The 18506-nt window shown below is 37.9% G+C and overlaps 1 protein-coding gene across 1 annotated transcript; it reads right to left on the reverse strand.

Annotated features, from left to right (window-relative positions):
• Positions 1-46: 46 nt before the first annotated feature.
• On the reverse strand, positions 47-16995 carry mcoln2 (mucolipin TRP cation channel 2). The gene is made up of 14 exons (XM_020648660.3): positions 16828-16995; positions 15986-16139; positions 15182-15355; positions 14527-14683; positions 14214-14292; positions 14005-14101; positions 13683-13782; positions 12792-12904; positions 12269-12418; positions 11460-11561; positions 11061-11183; positions 6078-6284; positions 5302-5435; positions 47-657 (listed from the first exon to the last, which is right to left on the reverse strand). The coding sequence occupies exons 1-14, from the start codon at positions 16869-16871 to the stop codon at positions 621-623; spliced, it is 1671 nt and encodes a 556-aa protein (XP_020504316.1). The 5' UTR covers positions 16872-16995; the 3' UTR covers positions 47-620.
• Positions 16996-18506: the final 1511 nt, after the last annotated feature.

Here is an 18506-nt window from a genome sequence, read left to right on the forward strand (position 1 = left end):
CTCAAATCAGCTGTGAATGTGTTACACAATTAACGGAAGCCTTAAGAGCAGGTTAGTTGTTTAATAAGCACAGAACAAAATCTGCTGCATTCAAATGCCACCAACATTAGTAAAAAATTTAATAATCCATTAGGGAAACACTTTTCTTATAGTCTATTTTTTTTTACAAAAGTTTTGAAAGAAAAAAAGGATCGTGCATAAAGACAGAACACATAACGAAAATATTTGCTTTACTGAAGTTTTTACAAGAAGAACACTTGACAAATAAATTACATCTACTACTGCAGAAAGTTGCGTTGTATTCGCTTTTGCATCAAAGCCAAATGCAGGAAACACGGATTTCATATCTTTGGCAACGGAATACATGTTCAGACCTTAGAAAGAAAAGGAAAATTCTCACAGCACCCTGAACTTTTTGTCAAACTGGCATAAAACGTTTTTCTTTTCTTTTCCAACTCTCAAGCTTGAGGTCCGGTTTCATGTTCAAGAGAGGGAACTTGTTTGGTGTCGATATTGCACTTGACAGAATCACCTGTAACGGTAACTCTGAATTAGACAGTCCTGTTCCCAGCATCCCCCTCCTCCTCCCTGAGATGTCTCATCTGGAGATGAGAAACCTGTCAGCTGATCAGTATGACATCATCATTTTCAGGAACTCTGCAACAACATGTAAAAAAAGAGCATCAGACATTTAATATTTCATCATCAGCACACGATAGACATACTTTCTACTTGTGTCACCAACGAGTACTTGTCGACAAATATGTGTACAATGATTTAACATGGTTTGAATATACATGCAATGACAGATGTGTTGATAATGTTAATATTGTTTAGAACGTGCCGGTGGCCTGGTAGTTGATTCACGTGCCCCATGTACAGAGGCAGGAAGCCCGGGTTCGTATCCAACTTGTAATTAAAAAAAAAAAAAAGAACTGAGGTTTTTCACCTAACCGCTCCTCTTTCCCGTAATATTTCTGAGCAGTTTCTTTGGAGTTGTGCAAATTGAACATGTCGTCAAGACAACACAAAAACGTACATTTGTCAACACTAACGGCTTCTTGTGAGTTTTGTTCTGAACTCTGGCAAATATATTTATTCCAGTTCTTAAGACAATCCCCTACATGTAATAAGATAATTGATTCCAACTTAACAAACCAGTAAAAACATGTTTCTTTATTTTCTGCATTTCTACCTGCATGAAGTGTTTGCCCTGACAGGAAGACAAAAGGATGAAAACCAAATAATTCCGGAAGAGGTCTGAATCTCTGATTGTGCGGTTGTAATAATAGATTCTCCAAACATGGCCTTAGGAAATGATAGCCTTGTCACTGCTCCTCTTGAACACTTTCTCAGGTTTGCTTTCAAGAGAAAACAGCTAATTATGTTCCTTTTACATAAAATCTACATTGTGGTTGTCTCAGACTCTCTGTTCCACAATCTGTTGTAGTCGTTTGAGGATGTGAATGTATTTCACAGAGAGCAGGGAAGTGGTGTCAAATAATTTTGTTGTAAAGCAAAACCACATTGAATGTTCAGACTTTTAGTTATACGTCTAGTTCATTTGTTCTATGCAAAGCTCGACACTCCATCTGCTAAATGTTTTTCACAATAATATCCACTCCGAAGCTTAACTGTTTTATTATGCTGTGTAATTATAACACACATGAAATGCAGCAGAGAGATTTAAGTCTTGGCTGTCATAGCCTCACCATTGAAATGTCTCTTACGAGACTTATGAGACATAAGATATTACTGCTACTGATTACTATGTTGGCTTCACGTATGCTTAAGGGTGATTCGTTTCCTAACTTACTTGATTTAACATGAGCACGTCGTTGCTTCTGTTACTGCATGTTAACTCACTGCAATACAAGCAGGAAGAGGCAGATTATATGCAGGTGACATCTGATCCAGTAACTCAATAACATGTTTGCTGATCTAATTTTTGTGAGCACAGTGAGATTAAGACATTTGTCAAGATGAAATTTGGTCAGCCCAGAGGCTGGAAATGGCTACAATTACAGTGTCCTAATGACAAAATAGTTAGCTCACTCTAAAAGGGCATTGCCAATTCTACACACAACTCAACAGAGAAGCTGCATAATCAGCTGCCATACCAGTATTATGTTGCCCTATTACACATTATTATATAATGGCTCTGTAACTGAGACGACACTTCCTTAAAGACATCAGGGAGACTGGATGGCATGGTGGTAGATAACGGCTTTAGAGCACGAGTAGAAGACAGCAGAGTGATTACATCTGGTGAATCAATAAGGAGGGGAAAGCCCTGAAAGGAAAAACTATTAACACTATGTAAGAAAAAAAAAAGCAAAGAAATCCTTACAATCCCTAATATGTACACTAACATATCTTTCTCACATGGGTTCATGACTTGATTTTTTACAGGCTCTCTGCAGACTCCTGATATTTCCAGGAGGAGCTGTATGTGTGAACCCAACAGCCACATTTTTTGCTAGCAAGTGTGAGTGAGCTGATGTGAGATCGCAGCAGGATATTATCCAGAGGATTCACCTCTAGCAAATTGGAGGGGGGGAGTGATGTTTATATACTGTGACTGCTGCACGGTGCATAGAGTGTATGCATGCAACCACTACGATCACCGTACATGGAATTAAACAGCTGCATTACGTTTTCTGTTCGCCAGTATGTTATTCTCTGCTCTTTTGTTGATAATGTGATTCTGTTGAACTACAAGTAGTTTTGGTATAAAGGTAAATATTTTCATTATAGCATTGTATAACGGACTCTGTTGCGTCATCCACTACTATTGCGTTGTTTTTTTTTACGTCACATCTTATCTCAGGAGACTCGCTGCCCGCCCTCCTGTCTGACAGGGATAGTCTCCCGCTGTGAGGAGCACATGTGAACAGCCAGGTCAGGAGAATATCCGGAGCAAGTCCTCCTGAAATTATCTAGATATTTTTATGAGTGCAAAAGTTCAGCATTTCATGTTCACATGCAGCTACTCCGGCTAATATCAGGGGTTTTTCAGGAGTTTTCTGCAAGTCTGAAAGCCCTACTAGAGTTTGTTTACAGTTAAGCCTTTCCTTAAAAACACCCAATTGATCCCAAACCGGAAAAGAAAACAATTTAATAAAAGAAAAATCTAGGGCCACCGTGCATAAAATAGCTCTCTATGCTGACTATATTTTGCTCTTCCTCCCTTACCCTTGAATGATCAATCCAAGTGATCTTGTTATTGTAAGAAGAATTTTGATAAATATCTGGATTTACAGGGTTGAAAATGAACATACTCCCCAGACTCTATATACATTACAAATGTAAAATATCAATGAAAGTGGAACTGGGTATTGAAAAGCTCTGAATTTATCTGGAATGGTAAAACCTCTAAATGCAGAAATAAAAGCCAGAGTAAGACAGACACTGAAAGAGGAAGCAATGACACCAAGTTGTGCGTAACGTCCACATTAATTTCAAAATGTATGTGGTGAAATAAAATGCTGATTATTTTTACACAGTAGGAAACAATTGTCAGAAATGGCATGTGATAACAAAAAGGAGGGTAAGAAAGTGATTAAGGAAGAGAGGACAAAGACTTCCTAAAAAGACAGTGAACTCCATATTAAAAGATGGAGTTTATAATGCTACAAAGAAATAACTCCTCCAATCTCACGGTTGTGCTTCAAAAAAAACTTTTCTGGCTCAAGTCTTAAAGTTGACCATGGGCTTTGGGAAGCAACAGAGCAGAGAAGGAGTGATGGCTGGGGGTGGAAGAAGGAGGGGGGGGGGAGGGGGGGGGTTCTTCCCAGTGTACAGCCTGAGTTTCTCTGTAATCAGCCCATCACTGGGTGTGTCTGCATAGCTCTCACCACTAATTTCATTGCTCTCAAACCACGTAAGCCTGAGCCAAACCACAGTGTGGAGGAAACTCCGCTGCAGTCTGCTGATGATAGAGATTGGCTCATAGAAAAGGAATGAGCAGAAAACAGAGAGATATAGAGCAATACGTCTTGCTGAAGCAACTTAGTATAATTTAGGCAAACTGAGTTTCCTTTTTTGTAATTATATAGTATGTGTAATGTTTCTTTATCTGTTTTTGGTTATTTAGTTGAATAAAGACTGACAGGCAGGCACACTGATATGGGGACAAAGTAATGTAATATTGTGAGATATCAGCTGTGCAGTATAGAAAACATCCTGCTTACAGTAGTATACAACTATGTACCTGAGATAAAGTGAACTCCAATTTGACTACTGTGAGGGACCATTCATTTCTGTTGCTTTGGAAACATTCAAAGCAATAACCTGGTTTGCTCAAACTCAAGGCTTTATCAGAAAGATTGCTGGTTACTGCTCATTTTGTTCATTCTATGCCAAGCTGATTTGGTCATACTGTAAATATATTTCACCGTTAGTAAAAATTGCAAAATTTGAAAATATTCCCAAAATAATCTCATGTCTGCTATGTGGCATTTCACCAACACAGTAGCATACATTAGTCAGATAAGGTTAGCCTGAAGTTAGATGTTTTTAAATCAGCAGGGGTTGTAACTTCACCAGCCCTTTGAATTATTGGATACAGTAAGCAAGGCTGACTAGCTGGATATGTTTCTAAACCTAAAACATAACCTGATATTTATTTGCTTCTGGTTTTCTACTGCTTCTTACGAGTACATATTGGCCAAAGAAGTAGTGCTGCTTGTATGATAGTCAGTTAAGTATACAGCCCTATTTTCACAATACAAAGCTGCTTAATTGCTTAATTTTACGTGTCTTATCTTTTTGACAAGTAGGCATCCAACTACTAGATCTAAAGATCTTATTTGCCTGGAGCACCTGCTACCACCTTCTAGAGAGGCAATTATTAATAAATAAAGCAAAATCTTGCCCACACTGATTTTTATTAATATTAAGAGGATAGCTTCTTCTTCGATAGATTTCTGTAAAAAAAGAGCTTGAATAACTGTTGAAACAATGAGATGTTATTGTTGTGAGGTAACAAACCCTTCTTCCCAGCTGTTGAGCTGATACAAACAAAACATTAAAAGTTCATAGTATGTAGTGTTAGATCAGCCTTAATATTTTCTGACAAGAACAAGCCAAGAAGAATAATTACAGAGCAGGCTGTTAGTGGTAAACTATAAAGTGCTCTTCAGAAAGGCTTTTACATCATAACATCGCTCATGTTTCAGAGTTTAGAAGACGTGTTGGTACAGAGTATCTTCCAGGTGTGAGTGTGTGTGCAGCAGGGTGTGTGAACACAAGTTAAACATAATTAAATTATGATAGCATGACTGTAAACAGTGATCTTACCTCTGGCAGCAGCACAGCACCGGGTATCGGAGCTTGGCGTCTGTCTGACTGCTCTCCTCTGAAACAGGAAAATCTTTGTGCTCTCTGAGGAATTTCTGAAGGTCTGTCAATGGGAATCCTTCCTTTTGATATCTCTGTTTGTAAAAAAAACCAAAAAAACAATGAAACAAAAACAAACACGTGTCCCACAAGAGGGTTAAGACAATAGTCTTTAAGTTAGCTTGGTATTTTTTTTTAATCATTAGCATGATCTAATTGCAACTAAATTATATTATGGTTGAAGAAAAAGTAACACTGACTGTAAATAAATCTACCTTACAACTTCTCAATGTTTTCCATTATTTAGGCAATTAAAAGAAAAGAAGAAATCCTGTAAGTTCCTCCAGAGTTCCAATGATTGTTTTAACCAGCAGTCTCAAACATTCACTTTATACAGAAGTATGACAATAAAAAAATTCTCACGCCTGTTTTGCTTAAACAAGCGAGTTTTGCTTAAAGGAAGAATGTGCGACTTTTTTGATCCGTTAAATGTCGCCCGTGAGCACCAGCATGAAACCTGGTGGGACTCACACCTCTCACTTAGTGTAGACAGTCGACAGTCGTTATTTGTAAAATGTTGCACATTCTTCCTATAAAGTTGATGATCAATTAATCAATTCATTATTTAATATTTCACATCTCAAAGAGCAATTTGAGCACTGTATCTCTCATTGACGTTTTGTTTGTTCTCTTACTGATTCCCTTTTATTGGGTAACATGAGACGTTTTAAATGTACCTTTATGGTCTCGTATGAATCAGTGATGAGGGCGATGAACAGCGACAGAACCATGTAGATGAAGAGCGAGATGAAGGAGTAGAGGTAGGCCCGGCTGAAGAGCCACACTAAAGTTTTCTTGTCCTTCAGCTGGGCAAAGGTGGTGAACATGTCATCACCGTTCAGGAGGGAGAACAGACACTCTGCTACACGACTCAGGCTTTCAAACTAGAGCAAAGGAGGAAAGGATATCAGATTAGATTTTAAAGTGAACACATGGACCATGATCAAATCTGAGGCGTTTTGAGATAGCTGTAAAGCAACAAAAAAAAGAGAGATTTCCATTAAACAATTTATCTTTGTTTCTGATTTTATCTGATTATTTTTTCTTGATAATGACAGGACGTTTTTTTTATTAAAAAGAAGTAGCTAGTATCAATTTAAGGAACCACAAGAGGGTCTTGTAGAGTTAGTTTAATAATCAAGTTATTTCAAGTCACAATTTTTTCATCTTTAAAAGGGCTGAAAAATGTTTCTTATAGGGAGCGCAGATAGCCTAGTGGTTATGTTGTGTGCCCCCATGTGCAGAGGCTATGGTCCTCGTTGCAGCAGCTGGGGGTTTGCTTTGCTGCATGTCATCGCTTACTCTCTCCTCACAGCGTTTCCTGTCTCTCTTCAGCTGTCCTATTCAAATTGAGGCAAAAATGCCCCCAAAATAACTTTCAAAAATTACAAATGTTTCAAACAAGCTTGTTTCGTGAGATTTACAATATTCGTATAACTAAAAGTTCAAAATGAAAAATTTACATTTTGGCTTGCTGATCTTTGAATTATGAAATCAAAAAGCCGGCTAAGCTAGTAGCAAGCCAAAAAGGTGGGGAACTGCAAAAATTAAAAAAGGAATTGAAGCTTAAAACCGGAAATTGAGTTGTTTCAGATATAATGAAAAATACATGTGTGCCAAGTTGAAAACTACATTACCTCTTTCTGCTGATAACAGGTACCCCACGACTGCATATTTAACATAATTTCTTAATTTTAAACAGCGGAGGAACAAAACAGAAATCCCTGCAGAGATGAGGTTCAAAATAAGTAAAAGGAGGTGCAGAAACATGATAGCTGATAAGGATGAAGTGATAAAGGTAGAAAGACAAACAGAGAGAATGATGGCTGAAAGGGAGAGACATTATGAAAGAGTTCCAGCAGAGTGTGATAATATCTAAACACAACATCCCACTGTGACGGTATGGATTCCAGGGCATAACACTTGAGGACATGTGGGATGCCGAGTCCCAGAACATCCTCTGTTTATTCCTACAGTAAATACACAGAGCAGCCTAAGAGGGCTGAAGGCACACTACAGGGGACACCTCAAGTCACTGAAACGTTAATATGACAGAGTATCAGTTGACTGTTGTGTTGAAAACATAGGGAACTGAAACTTGTTCTTCCAAAACTTTCAGTAGAAAACCACTGCAGACACCTGAAGACAAATAAATGAAACTTTAAATGAAATTAAAATGTGTATTTCACAATTTAAGCTATGGTCTATAAATTACGATAAGCTATGGTCTATAAATTACGATAAGCTATGGTCTATAAATTACGATAAGCTATGGTCTATAAATTGTGAACATTTTCAAGTAAACTGACCTAAAAAAATGTAACTAAACTCAGCCCACAACTTATTTACAGTACTTCCTCCTTTTCAATTTAACTTTATCAACACTTCTTAGTAGCTTAGTGAGAAATGCCGCGGGGCAGGTTATCCAGTCTATCTCCCATCTGGCTCTCCTAAGACGCCTCCTGCATCCTTGGACTTCCGTAAATAATTTGTCAAGCTAAATACACACATGTTTCCTGATGACACTTGCTGACCAAGCTAGGGTCTCTCCCTGTCCAAGTGTCTCATGCGCGTTGGTAAAATGTGTGTTGTTGAGTTTTCGGAGGAGGTTTAAACATGTAGCGTTCCTTTTTATTTTATTTTTAAATTGCTTATAACTGCAGTTACAGGATGTATTCAGAATCACCTCAACTTTTAACAGTCGACTTCTGAATGTAATTCAGTATGCCATTCAATCTCAAGGCAGAGAACGTCAGAAAATTTGGACGGGGTGGTGGGGGGGATGCAACTTCCTCATACAAACCATCAATCATTCACCAACAGCTAGTGTCATCACAAACAGCCTGGCACCAGACTGGGTTGCCCCCGAGTCCACTGCTGTTTGCAAATAAACAGGTCACGCTAAACTGATAATTTAGAGTTCCATCAGGGTCTGTAGGGATTTCACTCGGTTATTTGGAAGAAGGATTTGGTCTCTGTGCTAACACCTATCTGTGGGAATGCTGGCTTCATCCTGGCTGGTTGAAGATCAGTTTTTTATTTATGGAAATCCAAAGGCTTTAGGGTTATTGGAGATTTGTTAAAAGATGGTATTCTCAAGTCTTTTTGTCAACTTCAGCTTCAGTATTACATATCTGAGGAACATCTTTCCAGGTTCCTGCAGTTACATCACTTTATCAATGGCTAATGAATGGCTCTGAAATTGAGAAGTGGGACTACATGTATAGTCACCTTTTCTGGCTGAGTGAATACATATCAGGGTTTAGGCCCTGTATAACCAAAGAGCTCAGTAGCATTTTAAAAACTAAAGTAAAAAAAAGATCCTCCACTCTTCTTTCTTGGTCTGCTTTCTAACAACTTTCACTTTCTGCTGGGTAGACTACTGATTCTAGCAAGGAAATGTATTCTGTTGGAGTGGATTAAAGAGAATCCCCCTACTGTCACTATGTGGTACAAAGAGAACTTTTATGTACTTCCTCATGAGAGGATAAGTGATGTGCTGAAGGGTACTGAACAGTCATTTCTGGAGATCTGAAAACCACTCTTGAGCCCTATTTTCGCATGGGACTAGTATTACCTGGGGACCTCATGTGATTTAGAAATTACCCCACCACGTCTGTGTTTCGTGCGCCGCATTTGCACGGGATAAGCGAAGTCTGTGTTTTATCTCGAATTTACTGACATTATCCCCCGGATATGATGTCAAGTGTTAACCGTTCCTGCTTCGGCGTTACAACTGTGGTCGGAGCGCACAGGGGAGACTTATTGGTCTGCTGCATGGCCCAAGTTGTAGCCCTCAACTTCAGGACTAACCCCCGTCACTTTAACTGGGGTGCAGCAAGTTGTAACAGACACGGAGAGTCCGGCTTGTTACTTGAGGTGTCGGGCCGTTTATTACGCACACAGAGCTCAAACTGTGCATACACTTCAGATGCTGACTAGTTTCTCTGCGCTGATTCTGCTCAGGTCCCTGGCATCAGTAACTTGCCCTTCGCACACACCTCCCCTTGTTCTGTCCTCACTCGCACTGAGCCATTCACAGACATACGCTACTCGTATAACACAAGTGTCTGCGTAACCTATGCGTAAAATATAGAAAAATGTTCCATGCATGTAATCCATCTAATCATCTTTCCAGATTTCGCTCTCCTAATGGATTTGAGCTTGCTCTTTCTGTGAGTGGTTCTCCATGCTGTGTAGCTAGATGAGCCTCCTGAATCTGCACCCAAAATTCTGTCAAAACATTCATTTTGCCAACGCAGCCTGCATAATTCTCGACTGGAGAAGGGCAGAAAAAAGGAGCGAGAACACAAAAAACTACCCCAAATCACAGAGATGCTGACTCGCACGGGACTAATATTATCACAGAACCTCTGTGTTTGGCGAAATATGGTAGGTAATTTGCGATTTTTATTTTACAAATTAAGGACATGGCAGATTCGCACGGGATTAAGATCACAGACAACCTCCGCATTTATTACAAATTACTAGAGGTCAACAGGTAATACTAGTCCAGCGTGCGAATAGGGCTTTGGACTATCTTCCTGTTGCGAGCTTAGACTTATTGTCTAAAGGATTTTCTCACATGAACTGGAAACCATCAGGTCTGAATCATGGCAAAGTTCCATGCCAGTCGGATCAAGACTAATTAAAAAATGTGAATGGCCACTGGTACATTGATGAACTATGAAACCAATATGTTATGGAAATGATTTTTTTTTTTCATTTTGTAATCTGCTTATTGTAGTGGTTTTGATTCTTGTACTTGTAGGTTAATATGTTAAATGTTTCATATTATTTGGAAAAACTAATAAAGCTGTAATGCTCAAATTGCCGCCTATAAAAATCAAATTACTTGTAGATACTGATTATGTTAATATTTCACCCCCAATCTAAGTCCTGCTTGGGGACATTTGTTTCTTTGACATCCCCATTTGTCTACAATTATTTTCTAAATCCCACGTAAAAACGAATAAAGTTGCAGTTTAAACATGCTGAAGGTTTGGCTGCATGGACTTGAGGCTCCACCAATTTAAGCTGGAAGTTTCAATAACCAGACACACACTGACACCTAGTGGTTGTCAAAGACCTTTTTTATGTCTCATCAGTGTGTGAGAGATAATGCTGAAAGAGGTTTTCTTAATAAGTAAACTGCTTTTTAACTAAAACACAAACTAACCATGGTTGACCATTTCATCTGTACTTAAATCAGTTTTAAGCCAACCTGTATTTGTTTTTTTAATAGTGTATTAAAAGCTATTTAAATTAAAAATATACTTTATACATAGCATTTATGAACTCAATATTTCTCAGAATAAAAACACAAATTAAAAACTGACTTCAGTGTTCATTGTCACTCATCTGTTTTTTGCCTGTCCTCGTTAAAAAAATGCTGTTACAGCTAATTTTAAAGATGTAAACATACATTCAGTAAGTCTTGTACCTCCCTGATGCAACTTTATTTTTCTTGCCTCAGCATTTCTGCCGGATTTCCATAAGCCAAGTCAGTAAAAAGCACCGTTAGTTCCTCTTATTTCCATCACATCCCTGCAAATAACTACAAGAGCAGGGATTCAGATCAACAAAAACAAAGCATCACAAAACCACTTCTGAAATCTGCATATAACCTGTGTTTTCCTCAAACCAGTTGTCAGAGTTACCTTTTCATGGTATGGCCCCAGTACGATCCAGCCACAGAAGGTGTAGCCGAGGTAGATCATGCCAGCACAGCAGCAGAAACGAAGCACTTTGGGAAAGGCTGCCTTCATGGTCAAAATTAACACCTAAAACAGACATTTGATTTTAAAAGCTGTGAACAGAAACTCTTCATCTTGAATTTCCAATAGAAGCGTTGAACTTCATCTTGTACAGTGAATTATTTGTAATACATCAACTCTTCTCAGACTTCTTTGTGTTGTTCATTTAGCTTATTCAGGGTTTTTACTTATTCCACAACAACACACCATACATTTTTACATTTGAAACTAGCTGCCACACAGTACATTTTTTAGTTTAGACAAAAGTGATCTACAAAGAGAGAAAAAGGGTCAAAGACTCACGTTGTATTTCTGGAAGTATCCGAGGTACCTGATCACGCCAACCCACACCATTAAAGTAGACGTTCCCAGGAAGATACTGCACACGTCATAACTGGTCAGACTCTGTGAGATACAAAAATAACCAGGAGAGCACTGAGAAATATTCCCTTTAATCTTCTAAGGAAATCAGGCTTCAGAGATATTCAGTAGGATAAGCCAATATTTTGTGTATGTGAAAGTGACAAACACCCGCCTCTGGTTAACCAGTAAGGTTACCACAGAGTCAGTAGGAGTTACATTTTAAGTTTAGCTAAATCTACACAACTGTTGTTATTTATATTTAAGTTGTAGGAGGAAGCTGTGACATGATCTGTGCGGGCTGTTTTTTTTACTGCTTTAGGTACAAAGTGAAACTGCAAGAGAGAAACATCCCTTTAATATTTAACTAGGGTGACATATTGTGACATTTTGTTCAAAGGGTTTTAACACCACTTCTAACTGAGTACATTAAAAGACCAGTAAGTGTATGCATAGACAGGTCTCTACACTGTCAACATTGAGTTGTTTTGGTCCAAAGTACACGTTCCTGTGATTTTATTTGTATTGCTTAATAAATAACTTGATGTAAAGTCAAAGGCGATGCCATGCTGTAAGCTCCACTTTGCTAAAGCTGATTTGAAGATAACTCATCACTGTATGTTACTTAACTTAACTTTAAAAGCATTATAAATATGTCTCTCCTCTTACATTTATTTTGACATATGAAATACATTTATCTAAGTCTGTACAGTTACTTTGTCTCAAAGACTAAAGTGTCTGAGTAGTTATACCTTCGCTTTTATTTCCATCTTAAGTATGGATCCAACTGTTGCCAAGAGGTCGCTGACGATAACCAGAACATACCAGCCATTCAGAAACTCGCTCTGGTCATCCTCACACACTTTACGATTGTAGTTCTCATGAAGGAATCTGGAAAACCTCTGTAAATAAACAAACAAACACAAATTAAGTCTCTAATTAAAAATAAATGCATGAATAGAAGTCAGACCCACTATGATGAAAATGTTAACTCTAGACAGACAGTATACTGTATCTGTACATGTGGTATACTTTAAATAGCATTATGGAGTGAATTTGAATATTTTGTGCTTCATATAACACTTAGCTTAAGAAAATATAACTGGAAAAAAAAAAGAGATGAAACAAAAGGTTCCAACAAACCGGAAAGTAAACAACACGTATTTACCCAAAAACAAAAAAAAGTGGGGGAAAAAAAAATACAGAGTGAGATCCTGAGAGAAAAGAAAGGAATACTTCATGTTTGATATTAAACAATGTGATCGAACAGCTGACCTGGAGTAACCTGACAGCCAGAACGATGGAACGGGTGCACAGCACAGCTGACGTCAGGCAAATAAGAATGACAAAGCCGTCAAATACCAGGAGATAGTGAGTGTTTTTCTGAGCTGAAACACAGACAAGTTTTATATGAGTTTGTGTGAAAAACGAATAAAGTTGCAGTTTAAACAGGCAAAAGGGAATGTGTGTATGTGTGTGTGTGTGTGTGTGTGTGTGTGTGTGTGTGTGTGTGTGTGTGTGTGTGTGTGTGTATGTATAAAGGTTTATCTCTTACATAACTAACACACAGACGACTGATAACGAAGGGTTTATTGGAAAACGCCTTACCAACAGTCAACAGTAAGAGGCACTTGCATTATGGGCAAAATAACAACTTTTTCAATTTCACATTTTTGGAAATACCGATGCCAAGTTTGGAAAAGGTGAACATGATTGCATTGAAGTATCTACAAGCAGTCTTTCAAATACTGTAATGTGAACATTTTTCAAATGTACAGTCACTAAACACATCTGTTTCCCTTCTAGAAGAACTTCTAGGTGCTTTCTGGTAATTCAGCACATGTCAAATGAAAATATAAACATTTATAAACTTTGACATTAGAACATAAGAACATGTTAATATCACAATATAATATTCAAGTTGACTGCAATAACTTATATTTGTAATGTTGTTGTCAATTTAAGTAATGTTGTTTGGTTGAAAACATTTTATCTTCTCTCATATTTATAAACCAAAATGACAGAATAAAGTCTGTTCTTTAAAAAAAAATTAATCGTTTATCAAATTAGTGTGCAAATATAACCTCCATCTGTGCTCTAAAATCTGTAACATAACCTGTTTTTCTCTTTATGTTTGTTACTCGACCATGATAATTAACACCTTACCTGTCCCAGATATTTTCCAGCCTTGACAGGCACTGCTTTGAGCGTCTATGTCAAGGAAGATTTTCACTTTTCCGCTGTGACACTGGTTGTCAAATGTGATCTGAAATACAAGATCAGGGGTATACATCAGTATGAAGATGAAAAACATAGTTCCTGTATCATCAAATGTGTAGCGAGAAGTTTCTTTAAACTGTATTATAATGTACATTTTGTTTGAAAAGAAAATCGGCAGCCTGTACGCTCAACATATCAAAGATCAAAGTGTGCACTTACTTACATTAAGTCATTTCAATAATGAAGCCAAAAAACAGCTAAACCGTACCGTGATGTAGAAGAAGTAGCAGTCAGGTAACTCGCGGGATCGCACTGTCTGAAGGTTGATTCCTTTCAGCTGGAAGGTCATTTTCATGTCAACAAGCCTGAAAATACATTGGAGTATTTTAAGTGTACATTATGATTAAAAGTAAATATGTAAATGATTCTTTAGTAATATACAGAGCACTGATTGAATATGAATAGATAGATGAATACCTGTAAAAGTCTAGATCAAAGAAGGATGAATTCTGGGTTTTCCATTGGTTCGCAGTCTTTGGATCATGTGACATACAAACTAAGAAAGAGTAAAAAAAAAAAAAAAAAACATGGTAAGGTGTTATAGTGCTTAAGACCAACAAGTTACTGAGTTGGTAATTCACCATCACGTGGTGTGACATAATAAGTGTAAAACAAAATATATCATATTAACAACAAATCAATTATTAAGTTCGATTGTGAGGTGTATTCGTCTGAAAAATTAAGTCAGTGATTTGACTTATCAGATGATATTTTACAAGTCCCCTCTTACCTGTTTCTAGCTGAGCGTCTATGTCAAAGGCCTCATCTGAGGGCTCCACGGTGCCTCTCTTGTAGTACTCCTTACAGATGATAAGAGGAAGCAGCTTGCCGTCATCATCCTCAGCGTAACTAATGGGACCCACAGAAAGGCGGCCCAACTGGCTGTACTATGAATATAAGAAGACTCTGATAAAACACACGGTCACTGTAAGCCAGGGAAAAAATAAAGTAACATAATTTATATTAATTTAGGAGAGTGCCTCACAGGATAACCAGATACGTCAGTGGGAGTATTTTCTATGTAACACGGCATCCCAGTTCAGATTCTTGACCTGGCTTTTATAACATTTGGGGATGTGGTGTTACATAAAAAATGCTATTAAACAAACCTTGGGGTGCTGGTAGCCTAGTGGTTAGTGTGCATGCCCCATGTACAGAGTCCAAAGGCGGGAGGCCTGGATTCAAATCCAACCTGTGGCTTCTCTCCCGCATTTCATTCCCCACTCTCTCTCCCTGATTTCTGACTCTATCCACTGTTCTGTCTTTCCAATAAAGGCATAAAAAGCCTGAGAATAAAACTTTTCTTTATTTTCCTGTTTTAACAACACAAGGTCTGTTTCATTATACATTGTTTAAAGCGTTGGAATGTAAGTAGTAAAACTTGCCTGATCCAGGGCATAAAACAGACTTTCATAGACGCCATGCTGCGTGTAGACGGCGACACAGTAGTCATCCTCATCCACTCCACTGTAGTCCTTCAGGAAAAGGTTTTTCAGAGCAATCGTGTTCTCCTCCTTATAGGACACCACCAGCTGGTTGTTGAGGCCGAACAGGATGAGCTATCAAGGAAATAATAAAGGGAAAAACTGCATGTTTAGTGTGGTAATCAAGGGTGAAGGTCACCTACAACTTTTATTCTTGTTTATTCTTCAACTTTTATGACTTCAGAACACAAGTAGAAATACAAGATCAGAGGTAATAATATTTTAGCATTGTTTTTTTTTTTTAATTGTCTTAAGTTATAAGTATTTTCTAAAAATCAGTCAGAGCTCATCACATCGACTCTATTATCAATAGCTTTTGTTGCTATGAAAATGTTTTTCTGTTTTGTTTATGCATTACTTTTTCTTCTACTGACAAAACTGATATCTATTATTCCTAGTGTAACATAAGAAAGAAAAACAGCAAATTCCTTTATCGCCAGTATTAAAAGCAGCTTGTAGGAAGGAGAGCAGGGTTCAGATGTGTGGGTGTGGTGCACTTATTTCATCATCTTTTACTTGAAATAAACAGACACTCCCCTCCTCATTTGAGACTTGAAGTTGTCAAAACATATGAACACAAATATCCACACAAATTCACATTTACTGGCTTCCTGTCTAGAACAAATAACACCTCCAGCAGGAAACATTCTGGGTGGGTCGTCTTTCCAGGTGTTCCCTAATCTGCAATAATCCCGCGGTACATACTTGTGTAGTGATCATGATGATTTTAAGTATCTGCACCCCCAGTTTCCAGGGTAAATGCCGTCGGGCCCGGTACTTCTCACACGGGCTCATGAAGTAATACTTCAGGTCATCCCTCAGGGTCTCCTCCCTGATAACCTCTTGGGTCAAAACAGAGCTGAAACACAAGTAACAACAGAATGTAATATCACACCAGAGCACGGAGACACAACTTTTAAACTAAGTTAACCTTGATTTTTGAGTGTACCCTTGTATGAAGAGGCCATATGATCATGTCCAGGACAAAAAGCAGAAGTGAAAGCAAAAAAGTCACGACCATCAACTTGAGCCATCTAAGCTTACTTGTGATTTTTTTTTCAGTACACCAGATTTGTCATCTTTCACAGGAAGAACTCCCTGTACTGAGTACACTGGCTGCATTCATGCTGCTGCCTGGGTTTAAGTCCAGGGTTAGCTCAACGTGGTTGCTTTCAATGTTTTGCCAAGTTTTTTTTTTTTTTTTTGCCTCACACTGACAAAACACAAAATGTACTGTTCCTCACTTATACATTTAGTGTCAGTTTAACTACATATTTTACAGCTCGCCTACTTCAGGTAAAACTTGTGTTAGAAACACCGGTGCGAAAGTTTAAGATAGTAATATGACTCAGGCTGTACAGGAGACAAACATTTTAAGGCTTTCAAAGCACGTTTCAGAGTAGTTCTGGTGTCGTAATATCATAACTAAGCGACAAACACAGTATATATTTTGGTAAGGAAATATATGTGAAGAATAGATTATCGAATGAGGTCTTAAAAAAATTAAGTTCCTTCACAACTTTTAAAGTCAACACTTAAAAACGTACCTAACTGAGTTACTCCTGTCCAGGTATCGATTCAATAATTCCATGGTTGTTTTTTCCGCGTGGATACAAATGTGAAATGAGTATGTAGTTATCAAGAGGTTGACAGGCAGCAGACACGCGACCTCTTTCAGCTGGCTGTCTGTCCGCACGCGCCGTCAAACTCATCCAATCAGGAAATGAGCTTGCGTCGCGCGCGATCACAGTCTACGGTCCAGGGGCCCTAGGGGTCACTGGTAGTGGGTGTGGGGGGGGGGGGGGGATACGGTATCTCTCCTGCTCTATACTTATTGTCAACACAACTGAGGACCAGCAAAAACAGAACAGATTTTATTATTTTGCTTTTCTTCTAACCAACTTTTAATTTTTTTTTACTTTAAATACAAACAGTATTAAAACAATACAACAAAACACGATTTACACCCAAAATTGAAAAAAAATCTTTAGATTATGTATTCCCATGTCGAATAGTAATTCGACCAGGTAATTCCTCTATTTCTGAACAAGTTTGACCTGGTCAATGAAATGGAGAGATTTTTTATATGCCTCATTTTTCTTTTTTTTTCATATTTAATTTATTGTAGGAATAACTTTTTGAAGGTGGGAACTTTTTGCCATAAAAGAAGTTGTGGTATCAAGTCTGAGGTATTGATGTCCTAAATTTGATGTAATAATCCACATTCATTCACGTTAAATTGATAACCTTAAAATGTATTGATAAAAAAAATCAATAGAATTGAATTCCATTTAATCCCATCTTCTTATTCCTTCTCTTATAAAATTACAGAAAGCAGTAGGCTAATAGCTGGGTTCAATATCTGGTCTTAAAATCAATGTATTTTGTCTTTGTTGTTTTTTGTCTCTTATTTGTTTTAATTGTATTCTCAACATCATTGTAAATGAGGGCTTGCCCTCAATGATTTCTCGAGAATACATAAAGGTAAAATGAAAATGAAATGAAATATAGTGTTACATTTTGGATAGAGATATGTGGCTATTCTTCAGGTCGTGGTTATTTAAAGAGGACATATTATAGCCCTTTTTTTCCTTTTCAAACAGTCCCCTGAGGTCTAAATGAAACATCTGTGCTGTGCTTTGGTCAAAATATAACATGAATCAAGCACCAGAGGAGGTTTGTGACCCTGTAGAAAACAGCTCTCTCAGAACACTCTGTTTTGGTGTGTGTGTCTCTTTAAATGAGCCCCCACTGAGTTTTCATGGTAGACATCACTCCTCTGTAGCAAGAATAAAAATGGCAGACCTGTGCAAAAGTTTCGTTCTAGGCTGGGGTGGAGTCCATTGGTGGCGATATTAGGGGAGGGGAATTTTTTTTACCAGAATCTTACTTGTGATGTCACAAGCTGAGCAAATTTGAAACAGTCTGTAAGACTTATGCAAACCACAAACAAAGGACTGGATGGGTTTATTTCACATTTTATGGGTCGGTAGGTACTCAGGTTACCCAAATAAATGTTCAAAAACACTGTAAAAGTGAGTTTTTCACAATATGTCTATATATTTAACATGCAGAGAGAAATAAGGTTTCCATCAAAGATGGGGGATGTTAAAGGCATGCGCCTAAACAAAAAGGATAACCCTTAAATGTTTGATTCCAGGGGCACTGGTGGCGCAGTGGTCCCATGTATGAGGGCTATGGTCCTTCAAGTGGGCAGCCCAGTTTC

This window comes from Labrus bergylta, chromosome 6 (genome assembly GCF_963930695.1).
Source record: "Labrus bergylta chromosome 6, fLabBer1.1, whole genome shotgun sequence".
In the NCBI taxonomy this organism is placed as follows: Eukaryota; Metazoa; Chordata; class Actinopteri; order Labriformes; family Labridae; genus Labrus; species Labrus bergylta.

What these genes read in the sequence shown, in the direction of transcription:
- mcoln2 (XM_020648660.3), bottom strand. Translation starts at nt 16,871, where the DNA reads ATGGAATTATTGAATCGATACCTGGACAGGAGTAACTCAGTTAG. An exon ending in TTTGATCTAGACTTTTACAG is followed by an intron (nt 14,102 to 14,213) that starts GTATTCATCTAT and finishes ATGTATTTTCAG; the next exon opens with GCTTGTTGACATGAAAATGA. An exon ending in GCTACTTCTTCTACATCACG is followed by an intron (nt 13,783 to 14,004) that starts GTACGGTTTAGC and finishes CTTGTATTTCAG; the next exon opens with ATCACATTTGACAACCAGTG.